This window comes from Diabrotica virgifera, chromosome 2 (assembly GCF_917563875.1).
Source record: "Diabrotica virgifera virgifera chromosome 2, PGI_DIABVI_V3a".
NCBI lineage: Eukaryota > Metazoa > Arthropoda > Insecta > Coleoptera > Chrysomelidae > Diabrotica > Diabrotica virgifera.
Genome location: NC_065444.1, coordinates 261,446,310 through 261,464,347, shown reverse-complemented (window position 1 = coordinate 261,464,347; position 18,038 = coordinate 261,446,310). Strand labels below are relative to the sequence as shown.

Here is an 18,038-nt window from a genome sequence, read left to right as displayed (position 1 = left end):
AGACACAGAACGCATGGAACGCATTATTTTGTAGTAAGGTGATCGTTAAATGACGGTTCTCGTTGTGTTAGAACAAACCTAGTCTTACCTAACTTTTTTATTATCCTACATAACCGAATGAGTAAAACAACAGAATATTAAGAAAACATTAGACTATAGTTAGGTTTTAATTTCAGTATTTTATAAATGCTATAATATCCCCCAGAGTGATTCGAATGTTAAGAAAAAATCGCAGTTTTTTTGGTATACAGCCGGTATATAATGACAATTTACCTATCTAGTAACAATATTGCAGCGAGATTGTTCAAGAACACAGATATAACATATTAAAAAAATCACTTAAATCGGGTAACAGGTTTAGGAAATATGAGACATTAAAAATTACCAATTTTTAGGTGGTGCGTTAATTTCTTGGAGAAGTGTAGATATACATAAATATAATACAATACAAAAGAATAGAATACACGAAAATATATCCAAACCATACGTATTGTTTCAAATATTCAAAAGCGAGTACAAAAATTACATTTTGGCATAGATTATATAATAACTCACACACAGCCAACTGAATTGACAATGAAAGGTAGCTTGAAAACAAAAAAGCTCTGTTCTTATGAAGCGGAGAACAAAAAATAGGTAAATATGATTTATAAAGGCATAGATAAACAATCCATTGCACCAAAATGTTGATATCCAAACAATATACACTGTTTCAAAGCGTTTTAATAGTGAAATAATTATAGAATATTTAGTTCAATCTTTGTAAATGGAATTTTGTTTCGACATGCCGCACAGGGGCCCCTGAATGTCGGAGGCCCCGTATAATTGATACGGCTGATACGGCGGTAGCTACGCCCCTGATTCGACGCCTGATTTGTTATTCTATCTGATCTAATGACGGAGGAGTTGTGTTTAAAAAGTCTCTGGGACAGACGGACATGGATAATTCAACGTTTTCACACTTTTTCAAAATGGGTGAAAACAATTACCTACACCATGCATGCACGATTACATATCATTGTGCGATGGCAAGATACATTAGATAGGTTTGGAGCAGTTGCGGTGTGTTAGAACTACCCATTTTAGAGATATACGGTTAATTTTTCGTCATTTAATAATTTTACACGCTGTTAACTATTTTAATTTAAAGCTGATTATAGAAAGTAAAAGTACAAAGTCTTTTATTTAAACTCGAATCTCGGGAGTTTGTCTTAAGATCGGGTAGATTGTTAGAGGCCCCCACAATATCCATACAAGGGTGATCTACGCTCGGTGTAGCTGATCAAATGGATACGGCATGCTCTCCCCTACATATAAACCGCCAACCGGTTGAATCGAAGAGTATCCACTATGTGGAGCTGGTACACCGAGCGCGGATCACCCTTATATGGGTACGTACCCTAATGTCCACCATATCGTGTACCATTCGGTTACATTTTCACCGGAAGTAATATAAAAACCGGAAGTGTATATTTGTTGTCGTCTTGCTGATGCATGTCGAATAATATATCGCTTGTACTATTTCGGCGACTTTAAAAGAGTAGGTACTTTCGGTTACAAATCTGGAACCCGAACTCCTAGGTCAAATTTCTCACCTTTATTCCATCTTTGAGTTTTTAGCTTTCATTCGACACCTCATTTGTTATTCTATCTGTTCTAATAACAGAGGAGTTGTGTTCACGGACAGACAGATAGACGGGCAAGGGCAGACAGGCAAGAAACTCGAAGTGTATCATTTTGTTCTCGTTTTTCTAAGGCGCGTCGAATATTATAATATCATATTTCATGTGTTTCCTTAATAATTTATTGTCTCTTTATTTATTTTATTTTCTATTGGGTGTTTCATTAATAATTGTCCATATAGTAACTGGAGAAACCTTAGCACAAAATACGAAGATTCAACCTAAAACACTTAAATAAAATGTGGTTCCCTACCGAGTTACAGGGTGTTTTATCTAAAAATTTAAAAACTATTTTTGCTAAGCATTTTGAAACTATTCGACGTATCCTTTTCATACTTGGCAGAAAGTGCGACTACTATACACCCTACTAAATTATTATAAACAAACGTTTCTAGCTGCTACCAGAGGCGTCCGACAGGGGATAGTGAATGGTTGACCCTTCTCAAATTCTACGCCACTGGTGGAATTACAATTTTAGTGCCATTTTTAGATTCTCCAATACTTTCTACGTAAATAGTATACTCCTCTTTGGTAACGATAAAGTCATTAGTTTTCGAGATATTTGAAGTTAAATATGAAACGGCACAGTTATTTTGATTAATTTATGATATGATTCATATGATTAAAATTTAAAAATTATTTGTACCCAGTACTTTAAAACTATTTGGCGTATCCTTATCATACTTGGCAGAAAGTGTAGGTACTGTACACCCTACTAAATTAAGCTAAATAAACGTTTCTAGCTACTTTCAGAGGCGTACGACAGGGGATACCCTTCCCAAATTCTACGCCACTGACGAAATTGCTATTTTAGTGTAATTTTTTGATTTTTCAATACTTTTTTGTAAATAATATACTATTCATTCGTAACGATAAAATGATTAGTTTTCGAGATATTTGAAATTAAAAATGAAGCGACACAATACATTAATCAAAATAACCGTGTCGTTTAATTTTTAACTTCAAAGATCTCGAAATCTAATGACTTTATAGTTACGAATGAAGAGTATATTATTTTCAAAGAAAGTATTGGAGAATCCAAAAATTTAACTAAAACAGCAATTCCGCCAGTGGCGTAGAATTTGGAAAGGGTCAACCATTCACTTTCCCCCATCGTACGCCTCTGGTAATAGACAGAAACGTTTGTTTAACATAATTTAGTAGTGTGTACAGTACCTATACTTCCTGCCAAGTATAAAAAGTATACGTCGAATAGTTTTCAAATGCTGAGCAAAAATAATTTTTAAATTTTTAGATAAAACACCCTGTAACTCAGTAAGGAACCACATTTTATTTAAGTGTTTTAGGTTAAATCTTCGTATTTTGTGCTAAGGTTTCTCCAGTTCCTATATGGAGAATTATTAATGAAACACCCTGTATATTATCGTTTGTACTATTTCGCCATAGTACAAACCATAGTACGAACCGCGGAAGTCAGAGGTTCACCTGTAATACCATCTTTGGGTTACCTATAAGCTTTCATTTGACACCTCTTACCTCATTTGTCATTATATTTGTTCTATCTAATAACGGAGGAGTTGTGTTTACGGACAAACAAACGTGGATAAAATAAAATGTATTACAATTCAAGATTTCCACATTGTGAAAACAATAAATAGGCATAAAAAGATAAAAATAAATATACGAAAAGTAATATAACTAAAAATGAATAACAATTTTTAGTCTGGTCGGATGTAGAATAACATTTTTGGATTTTGTTTTATGTGCTATTAAATTGAAAACTTAGTTTAATATAACTACTTCTCAACAGGATGCTATCAAAAATGTTTAAAATACAAATTCACCAGCTCTCAGAGCATTAATGTTTGTGGGCTTCACCGATGCGATGACATTCGCGAAAATTCGAATCAACATTCCAACACGCAAGCAAGGGAACGATGTAAGGGAATCACTCAGTGCGTTTTATTTATATAAAACAATCCTTTCAATTTCAAAGAAATCTTCAGAATACGATCAGATAGTGGAGGTGGAGTGAACAATAAAATTTTGTGGTTGAAAAGTGACAAGAGTTAATTCCGTAAGTTATAATTATTTATTTTGTAATAATATGTAGGGTAGGTGGGGGCAAAGGTACGCATTTTCTAAATTTTCATCTCTAGTGAATCTCCTAATGCTTGAACTGGCACAGAGTACAGATGAAAGTGAAATTGATACATTTTATAATCATATTAGGCAAATGGAAATTCTTCAATATTATTTTTGTAGTGTTGATAACTTTTTGAAAAAAAATTGTAAATGCGGACCTTTGCCCCACCCAATGGGGCAAAAGTACGCACGTGCGTACTTTTGCGGGTTTTAGACATTTTGCAATTCAGACAAAATTAGCTGATAGAATATCAAGCTCAACTTGATATTCACTTTGAAGATTGACTTGAAACATGCATTTGCCAAGTCTACCTCACTGGGGGCAAAGGTACGCACTGCGAACGTTTGTCCCATTTCAACGTTCGCAGTGCGTACCTTTGCCCCATTTGTGTGAGTACTTTTGCCCCATCCGGCAACCAATAATATATCTAACTTCAATATGAAACTATGCACATATGAACTTCAAACTGTTATGTAGAAGAAGACTTCTAACAATAAATTTTCAACATGCCTAACCAATAATAATCTGAGTTTGAAAGATTAAGAATTAGAATCAATCAATTTTTAAGAAAAATTAGATCAAAAGGTACAAAAATAATTTTCACCGTATTTTTGTTGTTGTGTTCGCCCTGATTGCGCCAAAGTTTCTCATCCAATGCTACTGAGTAGTACAAACATATGCCACAAGATGTTGTCGCCAACATATATGAAGTTACTGAAAAATGTAGGTGCGTACCTTTGCCCCGTGCGTACTTTTACCCCCACCTACCCTACAGTAGAACGTCAAAAATCCGGATTAATTGGGACCGGACCCCATCCGGATTATCAAATTATCCGGATTATCGAAATTACCTCAAAAAAAAGGCAAGTATACACATTAAAGCACAACAAACGTTTAAAAATTTAATGTTTTCTCTTGTACAGTAAAGTGTCAACGAGGTGAAATTAATCAAAACATTTTTTTATGTTTAAACACTATATTGTAATTAATTTATAATAGCACCATGTGTACAGTAAAAATATCAGACACTATTTGGGCTTTTAAAAAAATGTGTAAAATATTTTTGAACTGCGGTAGAGGTTCGTTTTTCGCAGCGAAGTTCTTAATTTATTTTAAAAGAATCAGATATTTTTTCCGGATTATTGACGGTCCGGATTTTTGACGTCCGGATTATCGACGCTCTACTGTACCTACATTTTAGGGGAGTGCAATTAGAACGAAAACACGCATTGTTTCGGAAAAATTTAAACAGGCTTATATTTTTCTTAAACTTTTTTTGTTAGTTTATATACATGTTAAAGCAAAAAGTTCTACTCTCAGATTTGGCCGCTAATTGTTTAAACAATAACAATTGTTTTGTATAAATAATTTTAAAAATATCGTTAATTTCATCATTTTACTTTGATCAAATATGTATCTATTTTCTATTTTGTTTTTGATTATGCTGAATCCGAATATGGCATTACAATTTAAAAATTCTTATACAGTATGTCAGCGTAGCTAGGAACCACATGCAAAATTTTTTTATTATCAATTTTACAAAAAAAAGTTATTCTTCATAAAATGCTCTGGATAGTCAAAAATTTGAAACTCAACCGTCATATATGAAATTTTGTTAATTTTATACGAGTTATGTCAAAAATATAAATTTCGTTAAAGAGTACAGTACCTTCATATTCCAGAATATCAAAAAATGCTATTATGAAAAGTTGTTTGAAATTAAAAACTATGTTATAATATACAATTACATAATTCTAATCGGAAAAAAAATTTTCAATTTTTTCTCAGATTACGGATGCCCATCATCATTTTATTACAATTATGATAACTAGTTTATTATCAATTTTACGAAAAAAAGTTATTCTTCATAAAATGCTCTACCTGATCTAAAATCTAAGATACAACCAACAGATATCAAACTTTTCAATTTTATACGAGGTATGTAAAAAATATGAATTTTACTTAAGAGTTAAGTGCCTTTATTATTCACAATATTTTAATTAGAAGGATGTAATTGAACACTGAAACATATTTTTTAATTTTAAACAACTTTTCTTTTTAAACAACAATTTTCGATATTGTGAAATATAAAGGTACTTTACTCTTGAGTGAAATTCATATTTTTTGACATACCTCGTATCAAATTAATAAAATTTGACATTTGATGGTTGCTTCTTAGATTATATTATACGATGCAGAGTATTTTATAAAGAATAGCTGTTTCGTAAAGCTGATAATAAAAAAGTTATCAATAGGTTTCAAGTTACGCAGGCATAGTGTATAAGAGCTAAAAAAATTTTTTTTGTTGAACATTTAGGTATTATTGTTGAAGCTTATTATTAAATGTATTTTAGGTAAGTTTTATAGAAAAAAAGGTTCTGATCACTTTGTATAAACATTTCTTTAACTGGTAATTTTCGGTTTTTGTATTACATTTTTGTTATCTTTCTTAATTTTCTCAAAAAGAAATAGTGTATTTCATTTCTAAAGTAAAATAATTTAGTGCATTTTAAAGATTACATCCTAATCTTTAAAAAAGCACCTATAAAACTGTAATAAATCAGTTCAAACTTGAGTAATACCGTCTTAAAGTGGTGGTAATTCTGTAAAACTACGAAGTTTTCAAAAAGTACATTTTTTGAGACGTCGTATAATTTGAATTAAATTTTTGAGATTTTTTGAGAGAAACGTCGTTTAGTAATATGTCTGAAATATAAGCTGCGCAAAATTGAGAGTTTTATAAGAAAACACATTTTTAAATCATTTTTAAACCAAATTCATGTCTCACTTTCCGCCCACACCATACTTATGCCCATACATTTTTAGTTAAAGAATTACATTAAAATAACTCAACCATGCACTTCGCTGTACGCTAGTTTACAGTGCGCCAATGTTTGTGAGAAGGGTAACTTTAGAGTTATAAATAAAAAATTATAGAAGCTACAGATTTAATTTTAGAAAAATCTTTAAAGAGGGTTTTTTTGTAAAATTTTCTGAATTTTTCAACGGTCAAGTCAGTTTTTTTTCTTCAATTTATATTTTCAAAAAGTTCTATCTTGTTTGATTTTTTCCGAAGTGAAAATCTATATGCACTCCCCTATTTGATGATTTTAATTTTAGAACTTCCAAAATGTTTATAGAAGCTAAAATAATTTGTGTGTGCTTATTCGTTGTTTTCATAATATACACCAAAAAGTATAAAGTTATCTTGAACTACATATACGACTTTTCTGAAGATAGTGTTGGAGTTAAACAAAAAATAATAGAAAACAACATCTGTCAAGAAATTGCTATTCCCAAAAGTGTTAATTACCATTTCACACGAAAATGCAACTATGAATGCGGATTTTGTTTCCACCAGAGTTGCCAGATGCGATTTTCTAAATCCCCCACTTTTAAACTGAAATTCCCCCAAATTGAAGCTCAAATACCCCAAATTTAAATTTTTGCCGCCACGACTGGTTTCTGACTGATGCGCATGCGCAGTTCGTAGAATTCAAAATTCAAATGCCAATATGATGTCAATTGTCAATGTCATCTCAGGCCTCAGGGAAGGGATTGTTTGTTGTTATTGTTTTGATTTTAATATATTTTTATAATTTGATTAATAACAATAATATTGTTAACATTATATTGATATCAAACTAGCTGATTACCATAATCAGCTACTGAATAAAGATACCTTTCTACACTGGTTTGAAGAGTAGTTATTAAAGTACGAAGTTAAGCTCTATAAATGGACAATGCTTCACACCATAGCAGCTTGATACATTACATTATAAAGCTCAAAAACAGGAATTGAATGGTTAATTACAAAAAACATAAATTGTTCAGTTAATATATTTAAATATGAACCCTCGGAAATAATTTAAATAGTGTTTTACATGCATGGCATGGCTAATAAGTCGGTTCGCTAAACTCAGACACAACTGGCAAAAACAAAAAAATGACAAATGACCTACTAAAATCACTAGCCAGTTCTGTATGAGTTTAGCGAACAGACTTTAACTGTTCTATGATTTACACATGATGAGCGAGCAGGGTGCTTATTTCTAAAAAAGAAAATTTCTATTTTCATTTATATGTACACTTTACACCATCATTTCATTTTATATCTTATTAGCCATGCCATGCATGTAAAACGTAGAGGTAGACCAATCCATGATTTTTGAATTTTAGTAGTCAAATGTATAGAGAACAGTAAACCAAAATTATACTATTTATCAACAGAGGGCGCTAGAATAATTCATAGGTTCCATAATCTTCGATTATATGAGAGTACAATAATATGCAGTTCTATTCTAATGTTCTATGTACATTCACAAATTTAATTGACCATGACCCCCTAAAATCCCCCACAATTTTTTTTACCCCCAAAAAATCCCCCAGCCATTACAGCTTAAAAAAATTCCCCCAGACGCTTTCAAATTACCCCAAAAATGGGGGGAAATACCCCAATCTGGCAACTCTGGTTTCCACACCGCAAAAACGTCGTACATGTTGAGTTTAGATGACGCTAAAGTAGGACTGACTAAGTTGAAAGAAGCAGGTAAGTCTTTCACTTTCAGGTAATTATCTCTTTTAGCTACAGTTCAGAGTCAACGGCTTTATGAATATTTTTATCCGCAATTATATAGGTTTGTTCCAATACAACGAAAAACCGTTATAACGATCGCGCTCCTGTGCTCTAACTAAACAAAATAACCCATGGGCCGTATTATTTTATAGTAACGTGATCGTTACATGAAGGTTTTTCGTTTTGTTGGAAGTTGGAACAAACACCCGTGTTGAGCTGGCCCCCCCCCCACTTGCAAAAATTAAAAAACAAATAGCCCTGATTTATGAGCTGTTTATGAGCTCTCATATTCCGCAAACTAAAAATTTTGAGCTCGTTCCAGTGAGCAGGAATTTAATACCCTAGTGGGGGGGCTGAGTCAGCCCCCCCCACTACTTAAAAATAGGAATATTGAATCGGTTTTTGCGGCAGAATTACGAGCTATTTATGAGCTCTTGAAATTATATAGTTTCGATTTTTGAGCTCATCCCCTTCACCCCCAAACAACCCTTGAATTGATTTAACTTAAGAGAAAGATGATGAGAAAACTTAAAATATATCGTATTGCGGATATAATTCCTATAGCTTATATACTCTAAGAATAAACTATTAAATCAAGGGCATTTCGATTATTGAGCTACAACCCCTTCGCAAGAAAACCACCCTATCTTCCCGGCTTAAGAGAAAGTTGTACTTAAAATGCGTTAAACTAATTATTTGGCGACTACATATCATTTAATAATTTATAAGCTTCCAAATTACGCGCATTTAGATCAGTAAATTGCAATTTATTTTGTATAGTGCAGTCACTGAAGGTAAAAATCAACGATTACCTTCAATTTCGGTGAACCTTCATCGATTTTCACGAAAATTGGTCAGTGGTTAGAGGATACGTCAAGAAACAAAGGTGACATGGTACCACCTTGCGCCTTTACCCTGAGGGTGGATACCGCCCCTTCTCGGGGGTGAAAATTATTTTATAAAAAATAACTGCACAAATCAATAAAAGAACAAATTAAAAGCAAAATTTATTATATAAAGTTAATAAAATAAGTCAATACTTTTTAAGTTATTAAAGATCAAAAATTTTAATTATTTGTGAAAAAAATGCATGTTTTGAAGAGGTTTTTTGTAAATCACTGAAAAACTGTAAGTTTTTACAAAAAAGTTAATAGTAGTTTAATTCGTATAGCTTATATTCTAAGAATAAACTCTAAAATCACGCGCCTTTCGATTATTGAACTACAACCCCTTCGAAAGAAAACCATCCCATATTCCCGGCTTAAGAGAGGGTTGTACTTAAAATAATTTAAATTAATTATTTGTCGACTATATATTGTTTAATAATTTATGAGCTCGCAAAATATACGCATCTCAATTATTGAATTGCCATTTTCTTTCTATAGTGCCGTCACTGAAGCTAAAAATCAACTATGACCTTCGATTTCGGTAAATCTCCATTCATTTTCACGAAAATTGGTGAGCGGATTTTGATACTATCAACTTTTTCTGGATCTTATTTTTGATGGGTATTTCTAAGTACTTTGACAAGTATTTAGTACCTAAGTGTTATAAAATGCATCTTTTTCCCGTTATTTAAGCTTGAACCCTTAGATTTGAACAGTCGCGGAAAAAAATATACATTTAATTACCAATAACTTACTTTAAATTAACAAGGTTTTTCAAGGTTTTTCAAGTAAGCAATTTATTATATTTTTTATTAGCTTCAATTTTAGTGATGAAAACTTTTTTGTAAAAACTTACAGTTTTTGAGTCATTTATGAAAAATCGCTCTAAAGCATGCATTTTCTTTCCAAAAATTAAAATATTTGATCTTTAATAACTCAAAAAGTATTGATTTATTTTAATCACATTATATAACAAATTTTGCTTACAATTTGTCCCTCTCTCGATTTGTGGGGTTATTTTTAATAAAGTAATTTTCACTCCCGGGAAGGGGTGACATATACCCCATGCTAAAACCCAAAGTTGTTATTGTCAATTCGTGAAAATAAATGGAGATTTACCGAAATCGTAGGTAATAGTTGATTTTTACCTTCAGTGACTGCACTATAGAAAGAAAATGGCAATTCAATAATTGAGATGCGTATATTTTGCAAGCTAATAAATTATTAAACGATATGTAGTCGCCAAATAATTAATTTAAATTATTTTAAGAACAACTCTCTCTTAAGCCGGGAAAATGGGGTCGTTTTCTTGCGAAGGGGTTGTAGCTATATAATCGAAAGGTGCGTGATTTAAGAGTTTATTCTTAGAATATAAGCTAACCGAATTAAACTACTATTAACTTTTTTGTAAAAACTTACAGTTTTTCAGTGATTTACAAAAAACCTCTTCAAAACATGCATTTTTTTCACAAATAATTAAAATCTTTGATCTTTAATAACTTAAAAAGTATTGACTTATTTTATTAACTTTATATAATAAATTTTGCTTTTAATTTGTTCTTTTATTGATTTGTGCAGTTATTTTTTATAAAATAATTTTCACCCCCGAGAAGGGGCGGTATCCACCCTCAGGGTAAAGGCGCAAGGTGGCACCATGTCACCTTTGTTTCTTGACGTATCCTCTAACCACTGACCAATTTTCGTGAAAATCGATGAAGGTTCACCGAACTTGAAGGTAATCGTTGATTTTTACCTTCAGTGACTGCACTATACAAAATAAATTGCAATTTACTGATCTAAATGCGCGTAATTTGGAAGCTTATAAATTATTAAATGATATGTAGTCGCCAAATAATTAGTTTAACGCATTTTAAGTACAACTTTCTCTTAAGCCGGGAAGATAGGGTGGTTTTCTTGCGAAGGGGTTGTAGCTCAATAATCGAAATGCCCTTGATTTAATAGTTTATTCTTAGAGTATATAAGCTATAGGAATTATATCCGCAATACGATATATTTTAAGTTTTCTCATCATCTTTCTCTTAAGTTAAATCAATTCAAGGGTTGTTTGGGGGTGAAGGGGATGAGCTCAAAAATCGAAACTATATAATTTCAAGAGCTCATAAATAGCTCGTAATTCTGCCGCAAAAACCGATTCAATATTCCTATTTTTAAGTAGTGGGGGTATTAGACTCAGCCCCCCACTAGGGTATTAAATTCCTGCTCAGTGGAACGAGCTCAAAATTTTTAGTTTGCGGAATATGAGAGCTCATAAATAGCTCATAAATCAGGGCTATTTGTTTTTTAATTTTTGCAAGTGGGGGGGGCCAGCTCAACACGGGTGGAACAAACCTAATATTTTCAACAACTCAGCTACCGTGTTGTGTAACCTTGTGTAAAATAGGTAATTACCTTTCCTACACCCTACACCCTACGCCCTACACCCTACGCCCTACACCCTACGCCCTACACCCTACGCCCTACGCCCTACGCCCTACACCCTACACCCTACGCCCTACACCCTACACCCTACGCCCTTCGCCCTACACCATACAATTTATTCATCATTTTTCATTCCCTTTGGTTTTATCTCAAAGTTGGGTGACCTTAAAATTGTTATTATTATTGTAGGTACAAGCTTGTTCAACGTTCGTTTTTATGTAATTTCAATTCAAAATATGTGTTGTTTTTAAAAACCACCGCCATTAAACAAGAAATGAAACTAATGACAACCGTTTCATATAAATATGCTCTCTTTTTTATAGGGCTTTTCAGCGCTTCTCATTCTACATTCTTCTACTCATTTTTAATTGAGTTTATATTTACACTGTTCTGTGCACTAAGGGAACCATTCTCGCTGGAAATTTACCACCTGAGAAAATGGGATGTGAATTATAAATTGTAAAATTCCCTCATCTTCCTATAGTCTCAGAATCCGCATGGCTTGCATTTTTAGAATCCTAGGATGGTGCAACCAGAAACGGTTTTCCATTGTTTTTAATCTGATAGAATATAAAATGGTATCATGTTATTTAAGATTAAAAACTTATTTTTAGGTATTACTTTTCTTATTTTTTTATACCATTTTTTTATTCTACATTTAATTCGATATTATTTGTTCTTCACTACAGAGATTAGACTGCTTGTTTTCTTCACAAGGGTGACTTTCTCGAGTATTCCTCTAACTTCCATGTCTTTTGAATGTAATTCAAAATTCGTGGACACATCTTAAAATAATGAATATTTGAAATCTGCTAAAACAGTATACTGTATACTTATTATTTTTTTAAATTATCATGTTCCTATCTTAAAATTCAGAATATCTTCAAACAAGGTGGTAACCAAAAACCAAATCAATGTATATTTTATATTCTCTGAAATTCACTGGTTTAATCATAATATTAACAGATGAACTTACAAAACTATTTATATCTTTTTAAAAACGTGTGAACGTGCCTAAAACTGGGATGGACGCTTGCCCTTGGAGACGCTATTTATAGGCTTGGATCCCGCGTACCAAAAAAAGTTTATTAATAGCAAGCTGAAAATTTGTTAATAATTTAACGATGTCTAGTCGAACAAACTTTGATGTACGGGAACACTGGAACAGGGGAAGTTTTAAGTGTGGAACAGGTTAAAAATTTGGAACGTCAGACTACGAAAACGTCCCATGTATTTTGTCGGACCGGACCGAGCTTCCAATTGATTTGTTATTCTATCATTAAACTCTCATGCAAAAATCAGACTGGCATTTATCACCAGCATAATTCCTGTAGTCTATGCTGATTATCGGAGAATAGCCCATTTTTGGGAAAACTTATTTACCAGCAATTTTATTACTGGAATCGAATCTTATGATTGTATATATTAATAATATAGGTATGCAAAGTCCGCAGATAGTGTGCTACTTTTTTTTTATAAACAAAATGGCGCCCGAAAATCGTGTTTTTTTCAATTTTTGCTCTATAACTCCAAAGATTTTAACTTTACATCAAAAACACTCGATTTACTTCGACGAAAACTTTCTCCGGAAAAAGCGGGTTTTTCCAACAAAATTTTCAACTAAACTTTTAGATAAGTAATTGTTAATCAATAATTAAATAACTTAGTAATGTAAAAGCACTTTTCGTATAGATTATAATTCCAGAAGCCGATGGAAATTGAATAAACAGTTTAGCAACAATTGAATTGTTAATTAAAAATTTACTGTCGCTATAATAACGACAATAATTATGATGCATAAGAACAACTATGATTTTTTCATAAAAAGCACTATACCTATCTAATGTACTTTACAGAATTGATATTGGACTATTTAAGCGGCCTCAGGAATATTTTAAAATTATAAAGAATTTTTTGGCTTATAAACAAATAGAATATCTCGGAAAATATTAAACTAAATTAAATTGGAAAACGGTATTCGAAAAACAGCGGCAGGACGCTTCTTTTAAAAGAAAAAACGATTAATTATGATGAGTAATTCCTGAGATATAACCGGTCAAAGTTCACCTCAATTTACGGCAAATATATAAACAATAGGATCATAATTTTCAAAACATCACCTTTTTATTTTTGTCCTCTTTCTCCACACCAATTTTCACATCCTTAAAATACTCATAACATATATTATTATAATAAAAACTATCGATAAAACGTGTGAAAATTGCCAAAAATAGCAAAATTCCAATCAAAAATTAGGTTGGAGAAAATGTAACCCTCAAAGTTCAAAATCGGTATACGTCAAAAAAATGCATTTTCTCGGCTTCCCATGGAGCAATTTTCTTCATTCTTTTTTTGTTCTACTTAATTGCTTTTGGAGCAATTAAGTAACTCGAGTAGAGCCATCGAACTAACGCATTATTAAATGTCAAACTTGCTTTTGTTTTGTTATAATAAATTAAATTTATTATAACAAAAAAATTTTAATTTGTTTAAATAAAAATTGTTTAAATAATTATACAGCTTTCAAATGAGAATATTTATGTTTTTAACTTTAAAAGGTACACTTGTAAGTTTATCTAAAAAAAAGCCTACAACTGGAAAAAATATGTAGTTTTCTGTTCTTATAAATAAATTAATCTATTATAACAAAACAAAAGCAAGTTTGACATTTAATAATGCGTTACTTAGATGGCTCTACTCGAGTTACTTGGGAACAAAAAAAAAACAATGAAGAAAATTGCTCCATGGGAAGCCGAGAAAATGCATTTTTTTAACGTATACCGATTTTGAACTTTGAGGGTTACATTTTCTCCAACCTAATTTTTGATTGGAATTTTGCTATTTTTGGCAATTTTCACACGTATTATCGATAGTTTTATTATAATAATATATGTTATGAGTATTTTAAAGATATGAAAATTGGTGTGGTGAAAGAGGACAAGAATAAAAAGGTGATGGTTTGAAAATTATGATCCTATTGTTTATATCTTGGCCGTAAATTCCGGTCAACTTTGACCGGTTGAATCTCAGGAACCACTCGTCATAATTAAACGTTTTTTTCTTTTAAAAGAAGGGTCCTGCAGCTGTTTTTCGAATACTGCTTTCACAATTTAATTTAGTTTAATATTTCCCGAGATATACTATTTGTTTATAAGCCAAAAAATTGTTTATAAATTTAAAATATTCCTGAGGCCGCTTTAATATACCAAATTCAATTCTGTAAAGTACATTAGATAGGTATAGTGTCTTTTTATGAAAAAATCATAGTTATTCTTATGCATCATAATTATTGACGTTATTATAGCGACCGTAAATTTTTAATTAACAATTCAATTGTTGCTAAACTGTTCATTCAATATCCATCGGCTTCTGGAATTGTAATCTATACGAAAAGGGCTTTTACATTACCAAGTTATTTAATTATTGATTAACAATTACTTATCTAAAATTTTAGTTGAGAATTAAAGATTTTGTTGGAAAAACCCGCTTTTTCCGGGGAAAGTTTTCGTCGAAGTGAATCACGAAAAACACGTCTCTATGCAGAATTTAATTGCGGTGAATTTTTATTTGGGTCTTTTTGGTGTAAAGTTAAAATCTTTGGAGTTATAGAGCAAAAATTGAAAAAAACACGATTTTCGGGCGCCATTTTGTTTATAAAAAAAGTAGCACACTATCTGCGGACTTTGCATACCTATATTATTAATATATACAATCATAAGATTTGATTCCAGCAATAAAATTGCTGGTAAATAACTTTTCCTTGTATTTTGCTAATTAGCCCAGAGTACTGTCATTTGACATGTTCCACGTGTCGGACTTATTAGAATGCCCAGTTGGTGATAAATGCCTGTCTTATTTTTGCATGAGAGTTTAATGAAGGAGTAACAAATCAATTGGAAATTCTGTCCGACAAAATACATGGGACGTTTTCGTAGTCTGACATTCGAAACGTGTAACCTGTTCCACAATTAAAACTTCCCCAGTTCCAACGTTCCCATACATCAAAATTTGTCCGACTAGACACCGTTAAGCTATTAACAAATTTTCAGTTTGCTATTAATCACCATTTTTTTGGTACGCGGGATGCAGGCCTATTATATTCGTAATATGCTAACATAATTTGTAGGGTATTATTTTATGTAGGTATGTAATTTTGTTTTCCTTGATTTGCATATTTACTCCAAGGGTATTGGTGACTGTTCTTGCCACTATTTTCCAAAAAAGCAATGATTTTATCACGTTCCACTTAAAAAAAGACGTTACCAATTGATTTGATAAATTTACATAGCGCGCGTAGCTGACATTCAAGCAAGCGTTATTTCCGAGAGAACTGTTCATTCTACACAAACAATGTTAGTAAACATTTTTGTTGAACATGAGCTACATTTCTTGTTTGAAACAGTTTTTTCCACGGCTTACATGTTCCTGATAAATCGATGATTTCAGGGGAAGTCTTCTGGGAGTAGAAGTGGCAAACTTTTTGTATCGGTTTTGAGGTCCAAAAATTGACATTCTCTACAACATTCATCAACCTGTTCCTATGATTTTTAGAGGTTCAGTGGCATTTTCGATTTATGACTACTAGTCCACAGTACATCTTTCTTTTTGGAAGATGATTACAAAAGTCTCAAAAATGGTCTTAACTGCTTCGTTTGTGCAAGTCTACCACTTTCTGAAAAATTTCTGAGTGCAGGTTGGAGACGTTTCCGCGTCCCGCGTCATTAACACATTTATTTACGTTGTCAGACTAAGGAAACGTAGTCCAGGGCGCATCTGTTTTGAAATGGACGTTGAGAGGTGACTCAAATATGTTTGCAGAAATTGCTTGCTCAAATAATAATATTTGAGTTATCCTCCCACTCAGAATGGTCCGGAACATTGTTTAAATAATCAAAATGTCAAAATATGAACGAAAAATTCGATTTTTTTATTGGTTTTTTGATTATAACTTTAAAACTATTCATTTCTGAGAAAAGTTGTACTGACATAAAAGTTGCGTAATTAAATTTCCTACAATATAAAATTGATTAATATTTTAAAAAATAGTCACCCTTGTTGCAAAATAGCAATAATTGCGAAAAAAAAAACATACAAAAACAAGTATTCGCATTTTACGTTTTTCAACCATTTATGCTAAACTTAGGACCTTCATATTTTACCCAGAACTTTATGATATAGTAAAATAACACTGTAAATTTCATTAAGATCGGTTTAACAGATTTTTCAAGATAAATTTTGCATTCCAACTTTCGCAAAAAAAATCCATTTTTTTTTAATGTTGCAGGACTGAAAATAAAGCAGATACCAAGTTGAATTTTTTTGCTTATAGAAGTGTACTGTACCTTTCATTTGAAATTTGCAAAATTAAAATCGATTAATTACCACAGCGTCAGCAAATTTTTTAAATAACCATTAATTTTTGGTGCTACGCGCAGGACAGCAGTGTTCGATTCACACAAGTTGATTTCCACCAAAATTTTTTCCAATTTTTATCTAATATATTATTTTCTTACTCTATTTTGTTGTATTTTAATATTTTAATTCCACAAAAATCAAACTAATTTTATTATTGTTTGTGAAATATTGTTTAAACGATTGCATATGTTTAAAAATAATAAACTTTTATTCTCTAAGTTAAAATATATGAACAAAGAAAGTTTTTGCTGAAAAAAGTGTTATTTCAAAGGATAGAGTATGTGTTTTTATTTTGCAATAAACAAATTTATTTATTTATATCGAAATGTAATAAAAATTCAAATGTATCAATCATTATCAAAGGTCATTGAAATGCCCAATCAGAGCAAACTATCCGCTGTTCTGTGCGTAGCACCAATAATATAATTAATGTTTATTTAAAAAAATTCCTGACGCCGTGATGGTTAATCGATTTTAATTTTGCAAATTGCAAATGAAAGGTACAGTACACTTCTATAGGCAAAAAAAATTCAACTTGCTATCTGCTTTATTTTCAGTCCTGTAACATTTTGAAAAAATGAATTTTTTTTGCGAAAGCTGGATTGCAAAATTTATTTTGCAAAATCTATTAAACCGATCTTAATGAAATTTACAGTATTGTTTAACTGTATCATAAAGTTTTTTGGGTAAAATATGAAGGTCCTAAGTGTAACATAAATGGTTGAAAAACGTAAAATGCAAATACTTGTTTTTGTATGGTTTTCTCGCAATTATTGCTATTTTGCAACAAGGGTGACTATTTTTTAAATTTTTAACCAATCTTATATTATAAGAAATTTAATTACGCAACTTTTATGTCAGTACAACTTTTCTCGGAAATGAATACTTTTAAAGTTATAATCAAAAAACGAAGAAAATAATCGAATTATGCT

The 18,038-nt window shown here is 31.5% G+C and overlaps 1 protein-coding gene across 1 annotated transcript in view; it reads left to right on the top strand.

Moving 5' to 3' along the window:
* Positions 1-3,546: 3,546 nt before the first annotated feature.
* LOC126880603 (radical S-adenosyl methionine domain-containing protein 2-like) overlaps positions 3,547-18,038 on the top strand; it is a 37,591-nt gene continuing 23,099 nt past the window's right edge. The window contains exons 1-3 of the mRNA XM_050644583.1: positions 3,547-3,720; positions 6,910-7,147; positions 8,269-8,338. Coding sequence (XP_050500540.1) covers positions 6,920-7,147; positions 8,269-8,338 — 298 coding nt within the window. The 5' untranslated portion in view covers positions 3,547-3,720; positions 6,910-6,919. The remainder of the gene's footprint in view (positions 3,721-6,909; positions 7,148-8,268; positions 8,339-18,038) is intronic.